The sequence below is a fragment of the Schistosoma mansoni genome (assembly GCF_000237925.1).
Source record: "Schistosoma mansoni, WGS project CABG00000000 data, supercontig 0254, strain Puerto Rico, whole genome shotgun sequence".
Classification (NCBI taxonomy): Eukaryota; Metazoa; Platyhelminthes; class Trematoda; order Strigeidida; family Schistosomatidae; genus Schistosoma; species Schistosoma mansoni.
Window position 1 is genome coordinate 1 of NW_017386117.1, and position 25,507 is coordinate 25,507.

General features: G+C 36.5%; 1 protein-coding gene and 1 non-coding gene across 2 annotated transcripts in view; both read right to left on the minus strand.

Moving 5' to 3' along the window:
* Positions 1-5,013: 5,013 nt before the first annotated feature.
* Smp_134120 (hypothetical protein) overlaps positions 5,014-25,507 on the minus strand; it is a 70,003-nt gene continuing 49,509 nt past the window's right edge. The window contains exons 25-33 of the mRNA XM_018790854.1: positions 23,986-24,272; positions 20,693-21,419; positions 18,623-18,654; positions 16,818-17,216; positions 13,732-14,019; positions 12,137-12,468; positions 9,486-9,913; positions 6,566-6,952; positions 5,014-5,606 (exon numbers count right to left, since the gene is read on the minus strand). Coding sequence (XP_018647378.1) covers positions 5,149-5,606; positions 6,566-6,952; positions 9,486-9,913; positions 12,137-12,468; positions 13,732-14,019; positions 16,818-17,216; positions 18,623-18,654; positions 20,693-21,419; positions 23,986-24,272 — 3,338 coding nt within the window. The 3' untranslated portion in view covers positions 5,014-5,148. The remainder of the gene's footprint in view (positions 5,607-6,565; positions 6,953-9,485; positions 9,914-12,136; positions 12,469-13,731; positions 14,020-16,817; positions 17,217-18,622; positions 18,655-20,692; positions 21,420-23,985; positions 24,273-25,507) is intronic.
* Positions 17,361-17,459, minus strand: Smp_tRNA_01295_Pseudo_TTA.1.1. The gene has a single exon. It is a non-coding gene (tRNA).

The window sequence follows — 25,507 nt, forward strand, 5'->3', positions numbered from 1 at the left end:
TGTTTGTTTGAATCTGACATGATATCAGACTTCTATTTCTCTGAAATATTTTCCTCAGATTGAATAAGAGTTTCATTAGAGAATAATGGATCATCAGGGAATTCTGCATCTACCAAAACTGAATCTGGCTTTTGATCATGATTTGACTCATTCAACATTTTGTTCTCAGAGTTGTAAGAAATTCCATCAGAAGTATGTGAATTATCACGACAAACCATATTTGGTACAATAACATGAGAAATCCGATAAGTTTGTTGACTAAAAATTTTTGTCTCACAATGATTCTGGGTTTCATTCAACTCTGGACTGTTATATGACGTTATACTACTTCTAGATAAAGATAACTGATCATTGGAAGCGTCCATCTTAGCATTACTTTCAGCGAAATGAACCATGGTATTACAAACTGACTGAATGTGTCCAGTTATACCACATTTAAAGCATTTAGAATTACGAAATATACATGAATTACATGGGTGAAACTTGCCGCAGAACAAGCATTTACTAAACTCGTGCTCATCATCATGGACTGTTTCACAGCTCAATGAAGTATTATCTGAATAACTTTGATTACGCATCGAACTGCGACGACTTATTAAAGTGGAATTCCTGAAGTTCTGGAGAGTCATTTTATCGGATTTTTCTCTCTTACCGCATCCGGAATTTGTATACTTTATATGATCCAACAGTAGTTGCTTGAGAGTTGCATAGGGGAGTGAAATCGGTTTGTCTGGAAGTGCCAAAATCTTTATAAGGCTGTATGCTTCTTTCCCGATGAATGTAAGGAAATGGGCCACAATATTAAAATCCTCATCGTCTTCCTTGGTCATAGCCCAGATTTCGAACCTCTCCATGTACTCCTCAAAAGCATTAAAACCTGAATTTATATCCAACCGTTCCATTACAGGCTCAATCGCGACGCCAATATGATAATTAGAAGTATTTGAATTGTAGTATAAACTAGTAATCCCCGGAATAACGCAATGTAATCAAGAAGTATTAGATGAGCCCGAACGAATGTATTGTATTTGGAATTCAAAATTACAACAGTCATCAATACGAAGAAGTCATTGATTTATTTAAACATCACAAAAAGTCAGTTGGTATTCAAACACTGCATTTTCCTCACTAAATTTTGGAATACGCATAATTCTAAACTTTAAACCCTTTTAAGTCCTTTCTACTTGTACTGTGGTTAGTTTTCTTTAACCCGATGAAATTTACTTGCTTAGAAACCGATTTGATAAAGGAGGATGAGCCTAAGGAGTCATACTCAAATTGTCTCATCACAAATGACTAAACTTCACTAGTTATGAACACTGTCAGTCCTGCTTCTCGCTCCTCATTTCGCCTTCTTTTTCAGTGCCTTCATAGTATACCACAGAAAACAATTGTGGAACAAACGACTTTTTCCTTCCTCAGAATTTGTCCGATGTCACTATCGAGAAGCACAAACTAATGCATCCAAGTAAGAGTCTTCGATTAATTGCTCTGGATCCCACTTCCAGTCACTCTCGACCACCAGTTGCTTGTCGCAACGCAACCCCCATTATGCACCAACTCTCATATTAGACATTACAGTCATACTAATTATAATATCCTAATGTATGGAAGTTTATCCCCTGTGTTATATTGCCTATGCGCCGTATAATATATCAACATAGTAGAGTAACCTAATCAAGTAAAGCCTGTAGCATTTGTGACAATTTAGTCTTGCCTATAAACTGATATGCCTCATGATACATACTGTTATCTGTGAGTATATTAATGTCATGAGATAATATTTAGTTCTTGTTTAACACTGAGTGTTTACAGTTCTGAAAGAGTGCTACAATTATCATTCAAAAACACGAGGTTCCTTTCAACTCAAGCAAGCCAATCAAAAAGAAGGGAGGGTCAATATGGCAGCCGCTGTAACTAGATGTCAACTAAAACAAAATAGGCTTAGTTTGGGAAAGAAGTAGAGATTCATTGAAGACGAGAGGAAGACAAAAACTATGGTACAGTAAAAACTGTGCCATCTCAAATGGGATCGAAAGATTGAAGAAATGAATATACGTATATATATATATATATGATGCAACATTGAAGTGACTACTCGAACCATTTAATGAAACCAATGCCCCTCAAGTATGTCCCATTATCTTTCACAGAAATTCCCGCTTAAACGATAAGTTTCCATGTCACTTTCACTCACGAAAATCCCTGTGTCTGATTTGTTAAACGAAGTTCTTGACTTGCCTAAAATATCAATTTTCGACAAGAATATACGAATCTATAAGATGTTTATTTCCAACACACAATAACCCTAGTTCTTATTATTATTCGTTAGTCAAATAAATTTCGAAAGTCCCTTTAAATTCTGTTTATTATTTGAAACTTCACTTATAACTTCTAAAGGCGATATAAACTGAACTAGGTATACTTCGTCCTACTTTTACACCAAGTCATGTCTAGGTTTGAATAACGTCTTCATATTCTTCTTATAACTTATTGTAATAATGTAGACTGGAGTTTGTATGAGTAACTCTTTAGTTAAACGCAGATGTAAAAGTGGCTATTATGGATTTTAGATTAGAAATACATGATGCATAACATCTTTATTACTTTGGTACCGGCAGATGAATCTACAAAATAAATAGTTTTGTTGGTCTCTGACATTGACGCCGACCTCAAAAAGTTTACTGAATATATGTGTATAACGGAAAGTTCTGAGCCGGTCATCCTCAACGAACAAAATTTGGCGTGACCGACCCATTTGCACAGTGACTCATAGTTTTGATGGCTCAGCCCTGTTAGTTCAACAGGTAAGTCACAACTAGTATGTTTGCCACTGGTGTTTTAGAACATTACGAAAACTTAATAGGGGCTATCCTTGAAAGCGCAGACTTAAGTGCTTAATAAACATTGGACGAATTCCTCAGCAACTTCGAATTATGGCATAAATTGGAAATAAAAACGTCGCTACGTATGCTAGAGGTCATTGTCAAATGAACTTTGACAAAGCGTATTTTAAATAACTTCTTTATCTAAGCTTTGTGGATTTTTGGCTGCATGTTATCCTGTCAGAGTCGAAAACATAATCGACTCAGATTCTTTAACGATACTCAATAAATATTGTAAACCGTACAAATCCCAACAGAAAAAAACCAGCAGTTACAGGACAATCTCTATTCTAAAAAGCTCACCGACTAGCTATTGAAAAACTAAGATTTGTCGATATGAAACTCAAAGATACAACAGACTTTGCAATAATCCGGCGATCGAGCAGCCCTAGAGTATCTTCTTTCTTGATGGTCCGCTTACTGATATCCAACTGAAGGTTATCAATGAGCATATATTAAAACCACTCAAGACGACCACTATGTAGTCAAGTCTTTCTGAAATATAATAACGCACTATATTATATTACGAAAACTGGTCAGTAAATGCAAATGTTTTAGTACCTGAGGACCGAAGAAATTGGATCAAAGTTATATCTGTACGTTCAATAAATTATTTATCGTCAAACGACAACAACGACCAGGCGCTTCACGACGTAACCCTGAGTTCAGTCAAACAAGATCTTAGTGTCAATGGTTCAGCACGAGATAACAATAAAAATAAAATAACGGCAAATCCCAATCAGAATCAATTATTCATGGTCTGATCAGAAAAGACTGAGTAATATAAAAGCTGGTTACACAAGTCTTGAATAAAAGCAGACGTGCAAAGCAGGGTTAACAATTCAAAACACTACCCCCGACAAAATACTTTGGAGGGATCATCAGAGTGCTCGTTCAGCTACAATACTGAGTTAAATCTGTGATGTGTTTATGCGTGCTCACTACTAAAGAGCAGCTTACAGAAACGAAACCGCACTTCAGGACTCATTTCTTTTCACTGGTTGTATATAGCCGAGATCACTAATTTAAACACTTCCATAACCCACTATTCTAGCAATTTAAAATGTCTAGCTTAGTGAATACTCTCCTGGGAAATTCCTAACACTTCTTACAAATTTCATGAGAAGTGTCTTCCTGATGCCAGTATCTGTACTCCTAGTTTCTGAAGAAGTGGAAGCCCGCAGACCCAATACATACACAAGGATAAATTTAAGCAAGTAGATGTGTGAGGTTATTTTACGCAGTATGAAAATGGGATCCATCCCGGTAAAAAGTATCTATTAACTACTACCAACATCAGAAAACAACAATCGACAGTCAATCCTAGCACTATTCATTCCAACTGACTTGACTAGCTGAAAGTACGCTGTACTCACACTAATCACCAGACCTGAATAGTTAGAAACTACATCGTAGGCGGAAAGTGAATATGCTCCCGTGTTTTGTCTGAACTCTGAGATGATTAGACGTGGAAAAACAATAGTATCTTCGCTCATTAATCCTAACACACGTGCTTGCAATGTATATCTTGATATTGAAAACCTTCCACTAAAATAGGATGGTATGTATCCGTTACAACCTATTTTCGTTACTTCGTAAAAAGATTGTGTCCGTCAAACATATCACTGCTGAAACACACTCGTAGTCTCGCTGATAATATAAATTCTCAACTTCGGCTACTTATGGAAAAATATGACTGACTATGCGAGACATTTCAAAACTATTTTATCCCACCCTACTAGCAACTGGTATATATTGTATCCATCACTAGTCTTCCTCCTCTAATTCATTTCATCCCAGCTATACCCCGTGGGACATTGGTAAATTGGAGTTTAGAAGATAAATTACCGGCGAATTTCAGTGATTGTATCTCAACTGCTTAAAAAAGTCATCCTTAAAATAAGTTTTATAGGACAGTGTGAAATGAGGTTAGTGTGCTACATACATCGTTAGCTGTCCTGAAGATACTTTCATTACAATAATACGTCGAAGTAATGAAGCCTAGACAAGCTATTTTGACGACCGACTTCATAAGTCCCAGTTTTTTATGTTAAACTTGTGGAGTCTCACTATTAGACAAAGCTCAGTTCAATCAATAGGGCTTTCCAACCAAACTTAAAAGTATAACAAAAATCCATTTAACTGAAAAAATAACTTGACTCTTTATTTTTATCCACCAACAAGATTTGATGAAAAGTAAACCATGACTAATTACAATGGATTAGGTGAAAAAGGGTAAGACTGAGTAGAATTTACAAAGGATTCATTTTATCCATTCACTTCGTAACAAAGCTAAACATAAACGTATATTCACTGATTTCTGTCTCAGTACATTTGACAAATCTGGAATATGAATAACTTTGGGGGCAGAACCGATACGCATTTGGCAGAAATCTTGACTGGGATCATTCTTCCATATTACACGTAATAAATGATAACGCCAACCTTGTTGAGAAGCACACAAAATTTCCGGCAGTGAAAATTCAAAAAGATCAGTTCCAAGATTTAAATTTGTCTCACTGTTATTACTTTGTAGATTAGTCGAATCCACTGTTGATTTAACTTCAATGAATATAGGGCCAACTGACAGTAGACCTGATGTTCCAGATGATGCAGCATCTTGTTGTTGTGAAGGTCTACGAATAATTCGAACGATATTGTTATTTATTTCATCCTTCAAGTTTCCAATTAATCTATCCCATTTGTTCGCATCACATTCAACTATGACAACAGAATAAAACAACTAGTTATATATCATTAGGTAGTATAATCTAAACACAATTAAGTCGCCGGAATGATGCAAGAAAATAAGATGAATAAAGACACATTTATCTCCGGTCTATGATATTTGGCGTCGTTTAGTCAAATTGTTATACAAAAGGAGGGGATATCTGGCTACTTTTCTACAATTTCAAGTAATTGATTTGATATGTAAAAGAAAGGAAAGCCATCTTTGAATACTTCAGTATTGAGAAGTTGATAACTTTTTAAAGTGCTGCAACAGTAGTTACAAAAATAGTTATCATTATGAACTGACATTAGACGAATAACCATCGCAAAACTAAAGAGCACTCAAAGATAGCTACTTGGTTGAAAATTCAGGCTTCTGTCAGGATAGTACATCAACCACCTTAAATCACGAGATGAGACTCAAAAAAGTCAGATTTAAAGCTTAACACAATAACTCTACATCACTGGATCGAAATACAGTGGTGATCACAAACTGAGAAGATTCCAGTTCACATTACATGGTGATTTTAGTCAGACAACTATTGAAGACGAAGAACGACTGGATAGCTTTTTTTTTAATTAGTAAACAGTACAACAATGAACATCCACAACACAAATATTCGGGTTTCACGATTAGTGTTTAACTTTTGAAGCTCTGAACTGGTATAGTTGGCAAAATAGTTTATATTGCTAACTTCATTGAACTAGCGATATTATACAACACACCAGAGAATGACATTAGTGGGTAACTGGATCACATTGTACATGGGTGAATTCTATTGAAAATGACTTCACACCGGAACTCTTCAAATTACTTCCCGAAAAAAATCACTAGTGACTACAGGATTGCCTAATTCTCCTACTTGTTTTCAGTGGTTTTCTTAGCTGATAATGTCATTATCTTCAAAACAGAAAAAAAAAAGATAATAATGGGTACAGTATAGTATTACCTTGAACATCTACTTCAAGATCATACGGTCTCATTGATTCCACATCAGAATTACACCAATTACATCGAATTAACCGTCCAACACCAAGTAAAGGATGTCCAGTAGGAAATTCACAACTCGTGATTTCATCAAAATTACTATGATGATTTTGTGTACGATGAATATAATCAAGTAATATATGATAAATATATAATTCGCCTATACGACCAATATTAGTAGATTTGTCAGTAGTATTTACAAGCATACGATTTAAACGTGTTGTTAAATTTTCTGGAATAATAGTATTTTCATCATTTGACCAAAATGTTGTTGTACAATGAACCCTATCAATTGATTGACTTGTTTCTTTAGAAAGACGAATAAATGGAGTGGTAGCAGCACCAATGGCTAGAGAAGAAAAGAGTTAAAAGAAAAACTAAATCAATACGTAGAGTCAAATTATAACACCTTTTATACAATTGAGTTTGATAACAGTTAATTTTGTCAAGCCTTTCAGTTAACTTATTTGATAGAAAGTGTTATTTAAACAGTAAAAATTTGTCTATCTCTTTGTATTATTATTATTATTATTATTATTATTATCACTATCATAACTGTATAAACGTGTATGCTTGATCACACGTGACAGCCTACGCGCATAATCCAGCTGTTGACAAACACTTGTATCTTCTGGATAATGGCTTTCGTAGTTCTCCACGTCTCCGCCCCATACAGTAGAACTGCCTTGACATTTGTATTGAAAATTCTGATCTTGGTGTTGGTTGACAATTGTTTTGAGTTCCAGATGTTCTTCAATTGTAAATATGCTGCTCTTGTTTTGCCGATCCTCGCCCTTACACCTGCACTAGATCCATCGTGTTCATCAATGATGCTGTCCAGGTATGTGAAGGTTTCCACCTCCTCTAAAGCTTCTCCGTCAAGTATAATTTGATTGGTGCATGTTGTATTGTGTCGGAGAGTCTTGCTTTTCCCTCTGTGTATATTGAGACCTACTGCTGCTGAGGCTGCTGCTACACTGGTCGTTTTCTCTTGCATTTGTTGTTGCGTTTGTGATAGAAGAGCCAGATCATCCGCGAAGTCTAAATCGTCAAGCTGAATCCTACCTGTCCACTGTATCCCGTGCTTTCCTCCAGACGTTGACGTCTTCATGATCCAGTCGATCACCAGGAGAAAGAGAAAGGGTGAGGGTAAGCAACCTTGCCTAACACCGGTCTTTACCTCGAATGAGTCGGTGATTTGTCCTCCGTGGACGATTTGGCAGTTTAGTCCATCATAGGAGTTCCGTATGATATTGACTATCTTTTCAGGCACGCCGTTGTGTCGAAGAAGCCTCCATAGTGTTGTTTTGTCCACGCTATCAAATGCCTTCTCGTAGTCAATGAAATTGATGTAGAGTGATGAATTCCATTCCATTGATTGTTCCACAATGATCCGTAGAGTTGCGATTTGGTCTGTACACGATCTATTCTTACGAAATCTCCCATCAGAATGGTCATGTCCTTGGTTGGGCACTTCTCGAAGATCGACTGCAGACTATCGTAGAATTGGTCTTTAGCGTCTTCATCGTAGTCGTTGGTAGGCGCATAGCATTGGATGACGTTCATTGTAATGCCCTCTCTCTTTGTTTTGAAGGAGGCTTTGATGATCCTTGGTCCATGAGATTCCCATTTAGTAAGTGCATTTTGTGCTTTTCTGGACAGCATCAATGCAACTCCTTGTGTATGTGGGGCATTTTCTTCTTCATGACCGGAGTATAACAGAAGTTCCCCTGAAGATAGTCGTTGCTGTCCAACCTGCGTCCAATGTGTTTTACTGATTCCAAGCACCTCCAGGTTGTATTTCCTCATTTCTGCCGCAATTTGGAAGACTCTTCCGATTCCCCACATTGTCCGGACATTCCATGTACCTATAAAAATTGTCTCTCTGGTTGTAAGGAGGTGCATCGGCCTCATGACTTCCGAAGGAACTCGGCTTTCATCATGAGACGTCATAATTATTCCTTCTACTCCCAGGGCAGAGTTTAAATGGTTTGAATAATTTTTTCTGGTTAGCGTTTTTTTAGCGAGTTGGTTTTCTACGGGATGGGGTAGCTAACCCCATGCCCAACCCTCCTCCTTTACCCGGGCTTGGGACCGGCAGTAACCGCCGGAGGAGCTACAGGCGGAGTTTTCCAAAATAATCCTACAACAAAAAACAACACTGCGCATAGAAGTCGTCGGGGATTGGGCATACGTAACACATGTCTCAAGTACTCGATGAGTAGATTAAAGACCTACCAAACATCATTTTAATTTGACCAGGCGGATAATATCACTAATTCTTGACATTTGAAGTGTTTCTGAAGTACAGTATATCTTTTCTAACGTTAGAAAATTTTACCATTAAACATGTACATACACACATATGCACTTATAATTATTATTAAGTCAGTCAGTCAGCTACAACGTACGACCAGGCACATTTATACATCGGTCCAAGTTGTCATACCTCGTTAGCACAACAAGATGAGCACTGGATTCATAGAAGTAGTTAATTTAGTGGTGGTAGTATATAAAATATAGGTTGTATATAAGGATATAGTATAGGAAGGGAGACAGATACGAAGCAATTTTAATCTCATAGTTTAAGGGAAGACAGTGGGTGTATACACCTACGACATTGTGATCGATTCTGAGCCATGTCACCTAGAGTCTCCAACCATTGGTTACGATAGTCACACGGACCCCAACCAAGTAGTCTGCATCTGCCAACATAACTCAGACTAGAAGTCAGTGACTTCAAGCACTGATGCCACGTTTTAGTTTGGCCACCTCTAACTCTCTTCCAACCATCTCCTACACTAGTCAGTATAGCGCGTCGTGGTAATCGGTGTTCAGGAATTATTATTATTATTATTAATAAAAACAAACGAACAACATACCTTGCATAGCACTAAGTGTTGTATCATAACGTGTACTTTGTGTAGTGGTAGTATATGTTGATGATTTCGGCGGTATTACCTCGAAAGAAGAATTCACTGAAATCAACTGTTGATTGTTATTAATACTTTGATTAGTTTGTACTATGTCAGTACTATTAGTACTATTGCTACTAACAGACAAATTAGTAATTTGATTGTTTTGATAAGATTCCACTACTTTTGATGTTGTTAATGTTGACGATATTGGTAGTAATGGAGGGCATAATAAATGTAATTCATATCTAGCTTTACGTTGTTTTACACCATGTGATACAAGATAATTCTCTAATTGACTTAGAAACGTTGAATTGAAATGTGGTTGATTTATAAAAACTGTTATATCTGTTTGCATTGATAAAGCTAAATTAATGAAACCTTGAATGAATTGTCTGGAAAATAAAAAAAATTGGAAAACAAAAGGTTGATTTTCAGGTAATCGATTAAAACAGATTGAAATTACTGAAAACCTATCAGTCAGTCAGCTACAACGTTGGACGTAGGTTTAAGGAAAGATAAAGAGTGCATGCACCTACGCCATTGTGATAGATTCTGAGCCATATCACACAGAGTCTCCAACCATTGGTTACGATAGTCACACGGACCCCAACCAAGTAGTCTGCATCTGCCAACATGACTCAGACTAGAAGTTAGTGACTTCATGCTCTGATGCCACGTTTTAGTTTGGCCACCTCTAACTCTCTTCCAACCATCGCCAATACTAGTCAGCATAGCGCGTCGTGGTAATCGGTGTTCAGGCATACGTAACACGTGGCCTAACCATCTCAGTCGATGAAGATTCACAACCCCACCAACTGATTACCATCATTCCCTAATACCCTGTGTCTAACCTCACTATTACTTACCCGGTTATCCCAGCAGATGCGAGCAATATTTCTAAGGCATCTGTGGTCAAATACTAGTAACTTACGAGTATCTTCTACTCTTAATGGCCATGTTTCACAGCCGTAAAGTAGAATAGAGTGAACTGCTGCGCAATATACTCGTCCCTTAATTGATAGACGGATATCTCGTCTTGGCCATAGTAGAATGAGAGTGCTGAAAATAAAGAACTAGTAATAAGTCGTTTTATTTTTTTATACCAAGGCCTGGGAAGATTTGTAGTCCAGATGATGGTTTGTTTTTAGCTATGCCTTCTCTGAGATGGGTGTTTACATTTAAACTCCTTCATTGTCATTCTGGACAAGATAATCAGTGCTTACTATACGTAAAAGTGAACAGTATAATTAATCCATATGCGCTAAACCAGCCTGATTTTAATAACTATGTCTGTGAGTGGTTGTTCTCCGATGTTTTATTAGTTTTTGGTTACTTCTCTCCCGTTTTTTTGTGATAACTTTTGATCAGGCGATTGGTTTATCTTTTTCCTAAAGGTTGGTATATTTGACAAACGTTTACATGCATACTGATTACAAGTTGACCTGAATGCTATGATTTCAGAAATCGTCTGTAATCTTTTGAATCCTCTCAATTTCTAATTTCGAAGCTTTCTCAATCCAATTCGTTTTTGTGGATACCGATGGGCTGATATGTATGATAGCATGTTATGTTGCCATACCGCTAGTTTATAGATGTGTATAGGTAGATGAAGAAGAGATTTACTTGGTTCAAGATAGTATTTATCTCACTTGAAGCAATTTTTTAGTAAATGATAATTTACTTGTCCTTTCTCGCTGTTGTGTTTTGGTCAATATAGAACGGAAAGGTTTCTGTTAACTTGTGAGCAACTTTAATTTTTAAAATCCTTGTAGTGATTTATAAGATGTTTCTCATATGGGAGAAGTATTTATTTTCTGAGGATAATTTTGTGTTGTTGTGTCGACTCTCTGGACACTTTTTAGCAAAGTCGTGAGCATGGAACTTTTCTTTTTACTCAAGACGGATGTAAAGGCTGAAGTGAAATTTCAAGATATGCAGCCCATCTCTCACGATAGAGAACTAGTCACGTTTTATCGAATGATTTGCATTCTTTACCTAGGACCCTAGACTAACATCAGCGATACTTTCACTATTATTTATTTGAACACATGAATATTGGTACAACGAAGCACCAGATACATTTGCGCCATACAAATCTCATTCGATTTGTGTGAAGGCTGTGATACTGCCCGGGTTCCAAAACCGAAGAAGGAGGTTTTCATAGGGGGCCACAACCCCAGCCTTTGACCTAAAGGTCTGATCCACAAGGAAGTGGGACATTGTAAGGAGATGCAGTTCCATGGTAGCCGGTGACCAACGATTGAATCATACGCCATTTGTTTCTTCACGATATTGGAGTCCATGTGAATCATTGGTTTGGAATCAGGGTTTTCCAACTCCCCTAGGTGTACTTTCCGTGTCCAACAACCCGGTTAAAGCGCCGGACATTCGCTTTTCGTCCTTTCAACTTCGTAAATAACACCCCCCCCACGAGAAGGAAGTGAGTAGGACTTCCCTAGTAGAGGCTATATACGCGTAGCCATGTGAGAGCATTTCGAGAGAGAGAGAGAGAGTGGACTCTCCCCACTCTCAGCCATACCAGGGCATTTGGGGGCAATTGAATAAAAGATTAAATCATAATATAATCAACATAAAATTTTAAAAAAAAGACTCACGTTAAACTAATTTTTTTCGGTCCACCATATGGACATATGAAATCAATAATTTGAGATAATAATGAATTATCAATGGAATCAAAACCAACAGAACATTTCAATAATGGATCACTCATAGAACCCAATAGAAGATAAATTAATTGTGTACCATAATCTGGTAATATTTGGGATAAATTAGCAAATATATTAGCACCTAAAGTACTATCCAAAAATAATTTCCCATTTAATAAACAACCAATAAAACGTTTTGATAAATCTATATGATTATTAAAGAACATGTTTGAATATGATGAAGAATCATTAAATGACAAAGCGATTTGTAGATGATCAACCTGAAACAAAAAGAAAGGAACAAAATGTTAGTAAAACTGTTTGGGGGAGACAATTTATGAATGAATTCATTGGGGAATACTCAAACTGAACGTTAGCAACAAATCATAACCTAGTTTACCAATCAACTGTAGCTACTACTTTGACGTGATGGTGGGGTTCGCCCATCATGATGACTCAATCGAACTATATATTAGGTGTTCCTTTAGATCCTATCAAGCCAGACAGGTCAGTTGAAGAACGGTAAAACTTAAGGCACCAACCTAAGGTCCGAAGGTAAAGTCGTACTGCTGACTGAAGAGAGGTATGATATCAGTAGTGTTTACTGCAAACAACCAGCATCTGCAATGACGATGTTTTCTCATGATTGGAGGGGTTATAAAAAATCGACCTGAGGACTGTCACACCTCATTTTATCCAACGGATTCCAGTTTACTGCGGTTAGACATTTTGAAGTGTGGAGTTAACATATCGCTTATGACTAACGTTAAGTATACATTGTAATTCCTTAATTGTGATAATGTGTAGCCATACATTTCAGGTATATTATTGTATGGGTTTTATATCATGGTTGAATTAAATACAATACAGAACTGATCTGCTTTCTATCTTAATCCTCGAATCGGTCACTAAATCAAAAGGACTTCGAAGAAGAACAACAGAAGTTAAGGTATTGGTTGCTATTCATTAGAGAGTGTATCGATACAAAAATAGGTTACCTATCTTTCTTGCCATACACATGAACTAATCTATGATGACATCAGTGCTTGAAGTCACTAACTTCTTGTCTGAGCCATGTCGGTAGAATCAGACTACTTAATTGGGGTCCGCATGACTATCGTAATCAATGGTTGGAGACTCTAGGTGACATGGCTCAGAATCGATCACAATGGCGTAGATGTATACACTCTTTATCTTCCCTTAAACCTTGAGATTAAAATTGCTTCATAACTTTTTTACTTCCTATGCAATATCCTTATATACAACCTTTCTTTATATACTACCACCACTAAATTAACTACTTCTGTGAATCCGGTGTTTATCTTGTTGTGCTAACGAGGTATGGCAACTTGAACCGATGAATAAATATGTCTGGTCCTACGTTGTAGCTGACTGACTGAATGATAATGGGATTAAATATATGTATATATAATATAAATGCTTTTATGTTGTTACAACCAAATCACACAGGACCCAATAGAGTCCGAGTAAGAAATCTTTTTTTTCCCTACATAACAGTAAATCTAATTCAAACAAAGGCTTACCAGAAAAGCATTAATCTCTTTCGATTCTAAAATTCCATTCACTATATTTTCATCGATTGAATTTTCTGACGAATTAGGATGATGAGTGATAGTATTTGACGAAGAATGAATTGTTGAATACCACCATAATAGAATTAAACGCACTAAACCTTTTAAAAACATATCTAATGTACGACAGGGTATCATGAAGGAATCAGTTTTAAAACTGGTATTTGGATTGATATAATAATTAGTAGTATTACCATGAAGATGATGTTTGATGAACAATTCGCTAACATGATCAATGACCTGTGTATACAAGATAAAAAACAAAAAAAAGTGGCAATTCAGTAAACACTTGAAATTCAATTAAACAGTCTTTCCTCTTCTTCTTGTAGTGACTTTGTTTATGTGAAAGACACTGAATTCGCTAATATAGTGGTGGGTGTGCATACACCAACGACTAATTACCAATGTAAAATTCCCATCTGCTTCTAAACTAGTAATTAAGAGGGCCGTATCAACTAACTAAGTACGTTGTACTTTTTGTGATCCATTAGACTCACATGATTATATACATATATGAAGTACCCTAGTTAATGGATCTTAATGTGTACATAACTAAGACATTTGTGGTACAAAACTGAGTATAGATCAGAAGGGGTTTTGTGGAGATTTTAGTATTTTTTTATAGTTGAAATCATGAGTCAATTGAAGCTAAACCACCATGGAAAACCTGGGAACACTGGACGGCCATTTCGTCCCATTATGGGACTCCTCAGCAGTGCGCATCCACGATCCCGCACTCGTACGATTCGAAACCAGGACCTACCAGTCTTGCGTCAGAGCATATGCTCACTAGTGAACGACTTCAAGAGATATTTCCTTGAGTTCTAGTGGGAAGCAGTGACCAGTGGTGTTCAACCAAGTCTGTCGTAGAGATATCAACTCACTGAAGACAATTGGTGAACGGTTGCTCAAAATCGTGGATTGGTTGAAGTTAGACGAAATCCGAGTCCTAGTTTACACTGTTACCTATGTTCCGCCTATTCTAAATTAACCAGTGTCATAACAGTCCCATAAGATGCACACAATCAAGACTGTTCAAATTTCAATCAAAACACTAACAATGGGATAATGCAAACCTATACATTATGAATTATGGATTGGTTGAAGTTAGACATTAACATCGTTGGATGCCGGCTCAGTGGTCTATCGGTTAAGTGCCCTGACGCGAAACTGATAGGTCCTGGGTTCGAATCTCGCGAGTGCGGGATTGTGGATGCACACTGCCGAGGAGTCCCATAATGGGACGAAACGGCCGTCCAGTGCTTCCAGGTTTTCCATGGTGGTCTAGCTTCAATTGACAAAACTGAGTAACAAGTTCATGGTTAGGGTACCTATGATTTAAGAATGATAAATATATCACAAAAGTTAGTGAGTCAAATGAAAGCATACAATTAAGATAATACAAGGACGTCCATTGTTTAATACACAATATATAGAAAGAATATATAAAACTGATTCTTCGAAAGACAGTTTTCAAAATTTCACATTTTCATTTTCTTAAGCGTTCCTTTAACACTTGTAACCAACTACATGAACGGCTTTCTGATATCCTGATCTAGGAATGTGAGTGGTCTGTTGATAGGAAAACCAAAACAAAGTTGAAGTGCCGAAAAACAACAAGTCAACTAGAAGTTCCTGTATAATCGACTCTGGTTTAAACACTATTAAAAAACTTTAATCGATTTCAATGAAAAACGAAACCTATGATTTAAGCACTTTATACATTTTCTAAGTTCTGAGAAAGAGGAGGATATTCTCATCGATAATTATTGGTATGAAAACAAATTGCACTGAAATGTTGAGTTAGTTAGACCAATGCAATATAGATTCGAAACAGATAGAATTTGATTAGTACGAATTTGACTGAAAAGCATGACACTAATCAATATTTAACTTTTTAAGCACTAAATAACTCCGCGAAAGAGTTCGCAGACGATAGATAAACACTGGAAATACTTCGTTCAATCAGTGTTCGGAAACATCTCCCTAGAGAGTTCAAGAAAATGATGAAGTATGGTAACGATTCTGATGAGGTAACTATAAATTTTGTTGTCAATTTCAGTATGTTTGCAGAATACTCTGGAAAATCAGAACCAAAAGAAACACTAAAAATGTCATTATTTTCTGTGCCTGAATTAATCTTTAATATAAGGTTTCTTTTACAATTCTTCCTGGATTTTTTCTTCCGTTTGGAGTTCAAGTGTAAGAGATTTATAGGAAAGTAAGAAGCAATTGTAGAAAGTCAACGTTAAGTGTTTTTCAGTATCAAATACATCGCACAGAAATCAATTGCTGTAAATATCTCATTCCTACAACATGAGGTCAACCTTTGTGTATGCGAATGAATTGAAATACTAGTCAGTAGCTCATTTGTTGTAAACCATATACTACGCCACATCTAGACCTATAAAATTCATATTTTTCTATAACATGCTTTCTGATAACGAATTTTGAGATAGTGTAGCAACTACTTTTATTTATTTATTTAAACACATAAATATTGGTACAAAGGGGTACTAGATACATATGCGCCACACAAATCTCATTCGATTTTTGAGGGCTGTGATACTGCCCAGGTGCCCAAACTGAAACAAGTGGTTTTCTTAGGCGGTCACACTCGGAGCCTTTAACATAGAGGTCTGATCCACAAGGCAGTGGGGCATCGTAAGGAGATGCAGTCCCATGGTAGCCGGTGAACATTCCGTGTCCACCAACCCGGTTAAAGCACCAGATATTCGCTTTACGTCCTCTCAATTTCGTAAACAACACCCCCGCCATGAGAAGGCAGTGAGTAGGAATTCCCTGGTAGAGGCTATATTTGCGTGGCCATGTGAGAGTATTTCGAGAGGGAGAGCGAACTCTCCCCACTCTCGGTCGCACCAGGGCATTTGAGGGCAAATAAGAACAATAACGGGTGAACTTGCGTGCATATAGCAACTACAAAATTCGACAACCCTTGACACTTACAGACGTTAACTAAAATTAAGTAGTCTTTTCATAATAATCATTGAAAAAAACAAAAACAAATTTGAACTAACCGGTAGATTGAACAAATCAAGAAGTAGACCATGTACAGTACCTTCACGACAATAATACTGTACTGATGATGGAGTAAATTGATCCAACAGAAAAGAAGTAGAAGTAAATACGGCTTTTGTTGAAAATGAAGACATTTTAGAATTACTTCCAGTATATCGGGCATTTAAACAATTTAAACTATGAGCCATTATACGAAACATTGGATTGAATGAAACATTATTTCCATCCATATTATCTTTATGAGCATTCCATTGTTTCCAGTTCATTTCATGAATTAAACGAGCATGTATAGGTTTAGACCAAGCAAATAAATAAAGCTTATTACTTTGATGATTAGGATCATTAGTGTTATCATCATCATGACCATCATTTGTCGAGGTGGAGGTCAGTGTAACAATCTAATAAGTAAAACGAAATAAATAAACAATCAACCCAAGTTTTTATTACTGACACATACAAATGTAATCAATGTATAAATTACAACTGATGATCTAAGTGATATATATGAATTCCAGTCTACTACAACTAACAAAGAAGTGGTCAATATGGTACTAAATACTGAACTTTATGATGTAATTCTGTAATGAGAACAAATACATGAATCAGTAAACTATTTTCCAGTGTTATAAGCAAAGATGGATGGTGGCTAGGCAGTGGAATCCAGATTTAAATGTGCAAATTTGTGTTAAACGCATGAAACCTATTTTCTTATTCATTCAATACAAATACATTATATGGTACAATCGAGCACATAAACAAAGTATATGCCACAAAAATAAAGAGATAATATTGTGAAGAAATAAACGAGGGAATGACATAATAGAAAGTACAAATCGTATTAAAATATGAACAGAAAAGTACATTTTTCATCAACGTAACTTCCGCTCATTTTGATGAAGAATGTGAAAAAACCACGGTAAGACCGTTAGTCACGTCTAAGGCTACTAAATTGCACCACATCTAAGGCTCCGGTCAGAGAATCATGATGAACTGAGAGATTTCAACCTTATACAGCTCCTCGTCCCATACCACTACACCATATCGAAAACCGACCAGCTCTACGCTCCTCCCATTTGTCTAGAAGTTGAAGTATAGTGCATGATATGGAAGCCGCTAGAGTAATATTCGCAAAGCATGTTCAAGTCATAGAAGTCAGTGGCTCAAAACAGGAACACTAGCTGAATCATCATCATTAGGCCTAAACATACTACCGAACCTTCACATTACTAACATGGCGTTGCCACTGGATTTCACCAATTCTTCTGAAACAACGATGATAAAATGTAGAGTTAATGGACATCCTCAAACTCAAGGTGACCGGGATTCTCAAGTATAGAGTAGAACTACTGTAATTGATTTATGGTGAATCTGACCTTCTACATCGTGAGTCAAGCGATACTTTGGAATCCGGAAGGGAAGCAGAAAATAGGAAGGCTAGAAAACACATTACGTCGGGAAATAGAAGTAGATATGAAAAGGATGAATATTAACTGGAAATAACTGGAAAGGATTGCCCAGGACAGAGTTAGATGGAGAATGTTGGTGGGCGGCCTATGTTCCTCTACGAGGAGTAACAGGCCTAAGTAAGTAAGTAAATGACCTTCTACAGTCAAGCTAACACTATTACAGAGTCAAAGATGGGCTAGATTAGCATTAGTCACTTTGGTTTTCATTGTGTGTAGATCAATTTCATCTGTCATATCAAAACACCACGAACATAAGAAGACGATCTCGATACCTCCTCTTTATGCACACAAAAACTAAACAAGAAAAGAATTTTTTCAAAAAACTACAATCAACTTACATCACATGGTTTATGCCATTGTCCAAAAGAATCTAATATAATTGGAAATTGTTTAATATATTCTAATTGACTACTTTTATTTAATTCAGTAGCAGTATTTATCAAGTTGTTAGTAGTAGTAGTAGCAGTAGTAGTTCGACCCGTTTTTTGTTTATCATTATTTACTAATTCAGTTTTATTACGTAATCGATATTCAGTGAAATATTCTTCATGTAAACAATAATCTAATAATGAATACCAATGTGATAATCTTTTATTGAATTCATATAAAGATTTAGCATATATTGAAGATGTTCTATAATCTGTATTATTGTGATTCATTGTTGTGAAATTAGATGGTAGATTTGGACGTAAAGCCAGGATTTCATCGATTGTTGAAGTAGATGGTAACTTTGAAGTAAATAAATTTAAATAAAATAAATTATAAGAGAATAGAATATTAATGGAATTATAATCATCAATGATAATCATAATAACTTGAACAACATAATAGTAATATCTAAGATTGTGAAAAAGGGGTGACCTAAATGCCATGGTACGGTCGAAAGAAAGGAGAGTCTGCTCTCCCTCTCGAAATACTCTCATATGGCCACACATATATAGCCTCTACCAGGGAAGTCCTACTCACTGCCTTCTCGTGGCATTATTGTTGTTTATGAAGTTGAGAGAACAAAAAGCGAATGTCCAGCGCTTTGACCGGGTTGATGGACACTGCGAGGACAACTAGGGGAGTTGGAAAACCTTGATTCCAAACCAATGGTGCACATGGACTGGCTCCAGTATCCTTATTGAATAAATGGCGTGTGAATCAATTGTTGGTCACCAACTACCATGGGACTGCATCTCCTTACGATGCTCCACTGCCTAGTGGATTAGATTTTTAGGTCAAAGGCTCCGGGTGTGGACCCCCAAGAAAACCACCTGCTTCAGTTTGGGCACTTGGGCAGTATCATAGCCCTCACACAAATCAAATGAAATTTGTGCGGTCTCCTTACACCAATATTTATGTGTTTAAATAAATAAATAAGTTCGAATCCCATTATCAATTTCTTTAAGAGTTCAGGTACGATTTACTGTTGAGTACAGGTAATATGAAAACTAGAGGCTTAGGGTATCATATCGACCATCTCCAACTATTTAACATTAAAATATTAGTGCACATGATGATGAATCATTTATATTAATAGCTAGACTGTAACTTGATGGGTAGGATTTGATCAACCTAAATAATTAGATAAACATGACATTGGCCATTACTCAATGATTGACTGAGTAATAATAATTACTAGCCCTTCAACTTAAAATGAGCCTTTAAGTTAAGAAAATAAATATGTACCCAGTAAACAAGCCAACTAAATACTGAAATTTGATAAACTTCCAATATGAAATCACCTTCGATGTTCTTCTTCGATGTATTCGACGTACTATCATGGTTCATGTGATGGACATAACGAATCATCTATCTGATAGTCAATTATAAATTCATGAGCTTGAAACTCAAGCACTTATACTTAATACCCTTTTATATGTGGTGTTTTCTTTTTAACTAACATAACACATTTGTTGAACATAGAATAGTGTTTAACTTTTTAAGATAAAATTTTTGTCAGTCGGTCACTAACGTTCACATTAGAAAACGATCCTCAAGGTTTACTGTGTTAATATGTAGTCTTTGGTCATAGAACCTTAAAATACATACAAGAAATACGATTTATTCTCATCATTATTAATAAATCAGGAGTTTTGTGCAGAATTTAGAATTTTCAGAGTTGAAATCATGAGTCAATTAAAGCTAGACCACCATGGAAAACCTGAAAACACTGGACGACCGTTTCGTCCTATTATGGGACTCCTTAGCAGTGCGCATCCACGATCCCGAACTCGCGAGACTTGAACCCAGGACCTACCAATCTAGGACATAACAGCAGTCCAATGCTTCCAGGTTTTCCATGGTGGTCTAGCTTCAATTGACTCATGATTTCAATTATTAATAAAAACAACTTACACCAAGTTTTTCAATGAAAAATTGACGAGATTCTGAACCATAACATTTTGATAAAACAAATATACGTGGTCGATTTATAGTTTTAACAGGAATGAGTGGTTGTTCGTTCCCATCCGATGTAGTACAGTTGACCAGTATACATTGATCATTGAAATATTCACCAGTATCTTCTTCCACATCTTCTGTGTTATGCACAGAATTGTTATTACCTAAATCACTGCTACAGTTATCGTTTGAATATTTCGAGTTGAGTAGATTATTGTCAATAACAACGGATTCCCAACAAACAACATCAATATCAACCAAATGATATACAGGCGTAGACTGATCTAGTTCATCACTGCTACCGCCACTAATGTCTATATCAACATTTGACCGTGGACGTCGTTTTCCTGGTACTGCTTTCATTGAAGTTGATGATTTCGGCATCGCCTCACAAACAGGACATTTATAAACGTTGCTTTCAGAAAGATCAACATTATCATTATTGTGAGTATTGACAGTAGTATTAGTATCACTACGTGGACGCTTATGCATAAGTTTTCGTGTTATCATAGTATTTGGACATTGAACTAAAATACATGGATAGGTAGGATTTGCAAATACCAACCGAAGCCAATCAGTTAATGAATGTTCCATACTTGAATCAATTGCCCGTGAATAATCACCAACGACATCACGAAGATAATATTGTACAGCAGTACGATATATAAATAACATAAGATCTGGTGTTAGATGTACAGAATCAATTGAATTGTCTCTAGCTTTTTCACCTAAACACCTCATTAAAGCCTATAGAGGAGGGAGTAGGCGGCGGAAAGAATGAGAAAAACATAACACTCACTGAAAACAAAATACTATGACAAATGTTTTCATGTAAAATTTTACGTCAATTTCGTAAAATTGAATCATTTCAGTCATTATCTTTAACGTTTAAGACGGTTTTACAATTTAATTAACTCAAATTGGACAGCTTGAATGCAACTAGACGATTTAGACTTCGCAGATCACCTGGAACTTCTATCCTATACACATCAACAAATGCAGGTCAATGCAACCAGTGTAGTAGAAGCCTATACAGCAGTAGGCCTAATCATACACAAGAGAAAAAGCAAAATCCTCAAATACAACACGGAGAACACCAATCCAATTACACTTGATGGAGAAACTGTGTTCACTAAAACTAAAGCAATATAATAATAAATAATTCATTTGAAAATAGCCTCAATAATTCAATGTAACGTCTTCCATTATACAATTGTAGTTGACAGAAGTGTTAATTTATGTTCATGAGAAGAGAATGCATGTAATAGACAATGAATTTCAAGATCCAGGGAAAGATAGAGCGTAAATGCATCTGAGACACTGTTCCTGAATCTGGGCTATACTAACCAGTATATCTCTAAACAATATTCGGTATTACAGAGTGAACCCCGCTCTAACTAGATAGTCTCTATCTGCAAACACACCTCAGTTCAACATCCATTTTGTGTATTTATGTTGTATCCCGAAGAGAATCAAAAATGGCAACTTTTGAGAACCATTTATGAACCAATATTATGTAAATATTTTTTATCGTATAATCTCTAAATAACTAAGCCATTCATATTCGTGTCCCCCTTATTATAAGCTTTATTTTGAACTATAACTAATGTTATACGATTTACCATTCATGAATTATGTCCTGTCTACCACTTACTATCTCCCTTATTCACAGCCACATTTGGCTGAATCTTGTACAAATGTCGTTTCTTATTTTATGGTACAATGTGGTCAGTTTGATTGGTATATAAACTCAGTATGTTTGAAATATAATGACTCATAGCGCAGAGGCTGTTCTGAACTTAACTAGCTGGGCTAGGCAGCAGCAGGACCGACAAGTACTCTAAACTCCTAGTACAGTTTTCGTGTGTCACTGTTCCAATCGATAATTCGCTGCTTTCTGCTTGGCGGTCTTATCACGTTATACGTTAACAAGGCATCCAATCGGCCACAAGCTATAACAAGTTACGTTAATTTCATGTATTGGGTCTTTCTCGTGATGAAATCAGATGAAAATCGAATCATCGATGTATCATGTATAATTTTGATCAATCCATGGAATTGTACAACTCTGTCCCGTTATTTTTGCTGAGTGACTTACAAGAGAAAAGATACTGGGTCTAATTGCTGATTGAGGAGTTTTAGATGAGTACTATCGCAGAATCAGATATTAAAACGAAACAGCCGTCTGGCGCTTTCAGATTTTCAATAGTTGTCTAACTTCGATCCATCCGCGATCTTAATAAAATCCAACCATTTCTACAACATTATACTAGTAACAACTCACCAACTGATTCAAGGTAAAGACCAGTGTTAGGCAAGGTTGCTTACCCTCACCCTTTCTCTTTCTCCTGGTGATCGACTGGATTATGAAGACGTCAACGTCTGGAGGAATGCACGGGATACAGTGGACAGCTAAGATGCAGATGGACGATCAAGACCTCGCAGATGATCTGGCTCTTCTATCACACACGCAACAACAAATGCAAGAGAAAACGACCAGTGTAGCAGCAGCCTCAGCAGCACTAGGTCTCAATATAAACAAAGGGAAAAGCAAGACTCTCCGACACAATACAACATGCACCAATCAAATCATACTTGACGGAGAAGCTTTGGAGGAGGTGGAAACCTTCACATACCTGGGCAGCATCGTTGATGAACACGGTGGATCAGATGCAGATGTGAGAGCGAGGATCGGCAAAACAAGAGCAGCACATTTACAACTGAAGAACATCTGGAGCTCAAAATAATTGTCAACCAACACCAAGGTTAGAATTTTCAATACAAATGTCTAGACAGTTCTACTCTATGGGGCGCAAACTTGCAGAACTACGAAACCCATCATCCAGAAGATACAAGTGTTTATTAACAGTTGTCTACGCAAGATACTTCTGATCCATTGGACAGACACTGTCAGCAACAACCTAATATGAGAGAGAACAAACCAGATATTTATCCAGAGGAGGAAGAAATCAGGAAGAAGCGCTGGAAGTGGATTGGGCACACTTTAAAGGAAACCACCCAACTGCGTCACAAGACAAGCCCTCACATGGAATCCTCAAGGCCAAAGGAAAAGAGGAAGACCAAATAACACATTACGCCGAGAAATAGAGACAGACATGCGAAGGATAAACAAAAGTTGGATAGAATTAGAAAGGAAGGTTCAGGATATAGCGGATTGGAGAAAGCTGGTCGGCAGCCTATACTCCATTGGGAGTAACAGGCGTAAGTAAGTAACATTTGTTATACATCAGTAAAATAAATATCATTTCAAAAATATTCTTTATCAACAAACAAACAAACAATTAAAATTTACTTCAAATGTTGAACGATCAGGTTGATTAATAAGACCAATAGATTTGGTAAATTGACTATTTAATGGATTATTAACAATATATGATCCAGGTGACCAAATCAAACAAGTATCTTTAAGTAATTTAAATAATTGAGAATTTTGTAGTTGTAATTGATAAAATGCTGAAGGAGAATAAATCATATGTGAATCAACAGGACACATAAGTTGATTAGATGATAATGTTAATGTAGTTGATTCAATTGGTAACCAAGCAGTTTCACGTAGTTTATATAACCAAGATGAATAATCTAAATAATATAATGTATCATGAATGGTAATAGTAGGAGGAGGAGAAGGAGGAGGAGGAAAACCATCATTTGTGTTTGAATCCAATTTATCCAATGAATCATTTTCAATTTTTATACGAGTGAATAATGCAGACTGGACTCTTTTAAAAATTAAAGCAAAGATAAGTGTATTACAAAATTTCGCAAATTAAATTAGTAGTAGTTAAACAGAAAACATTACTGGTGGCGTTGAGTGAATGTAACTGCGTGGCTAGGACACATGTTACGTATGCCCAACCACCGACTACCCCGACGTGCAATGTTTTATGGTGTAGGAGTAGGTTGGAAGAAAGCTAGGGGTCGCCAGACCAAAACGTGGCACAGATCCATGAAGTCGCTGACAAGTGGACTGAGCCATGTTGGTAGGTATAGGCTACCTGGTTGGGATGCGCGAAATGATAACAATCGATGGTTAGAGACCTTGAATGACATGACCCAAAATCGTTTGCAATGGATAAGGTGCATCCACTCTTTGTGTTCTGCCAAATTATAATCTTCTGAACTCTTCATATCTTTATCATTTTTCTCTTTTCAAATTTATTTCACTGGATTATATTCCTTCAACAACATCTTCAAACCCTAATCTTTTACATTAATGCTTATACTCATACTACTTCTACTACTATGGGATTTGAATCGACAAATGCATCTCTGCGCTAATGTTATACGGCAACTCGAACTGATGTACGTACGTACGAAGTTCTAAGTTGTGACTGACTGACTATGTCATAAATACGAACCACTAAATTTCAATTCAGTGATCAAAAAGAATAGTTTTCATTGCAAGATCTGAAATTCTCGTGATCTGATCTCCTTGAGATGGATTGCAAATGACCACAACTACAGTGGAACTCTAAACTTGAATATCAACGTAGAACTAGGTACATATCTGTAATAGTTGAAAATTCCCATACCAAATCAAACCACCAAGATGAAATTATCTAGAGAAACACCAGAGTACTAGAAGTACTACGAGTATAACTAATAGTAAAGAGATTAATAATTGAGAATATAATTCGAAAAGAGAGGGTGAAACCGTGTGGAAAAATGTATTGCGGGGTGGGGAATAAAGAATGAATACATTTATGTTAGTGAGATTTATTCTGAAACATGTCACACAGTGTCTCTAACCATTGATCATAATAATCGTAAGGACCCCAAATAAATATCAGAAGGGGTTTTGTGGAGATTTAGTA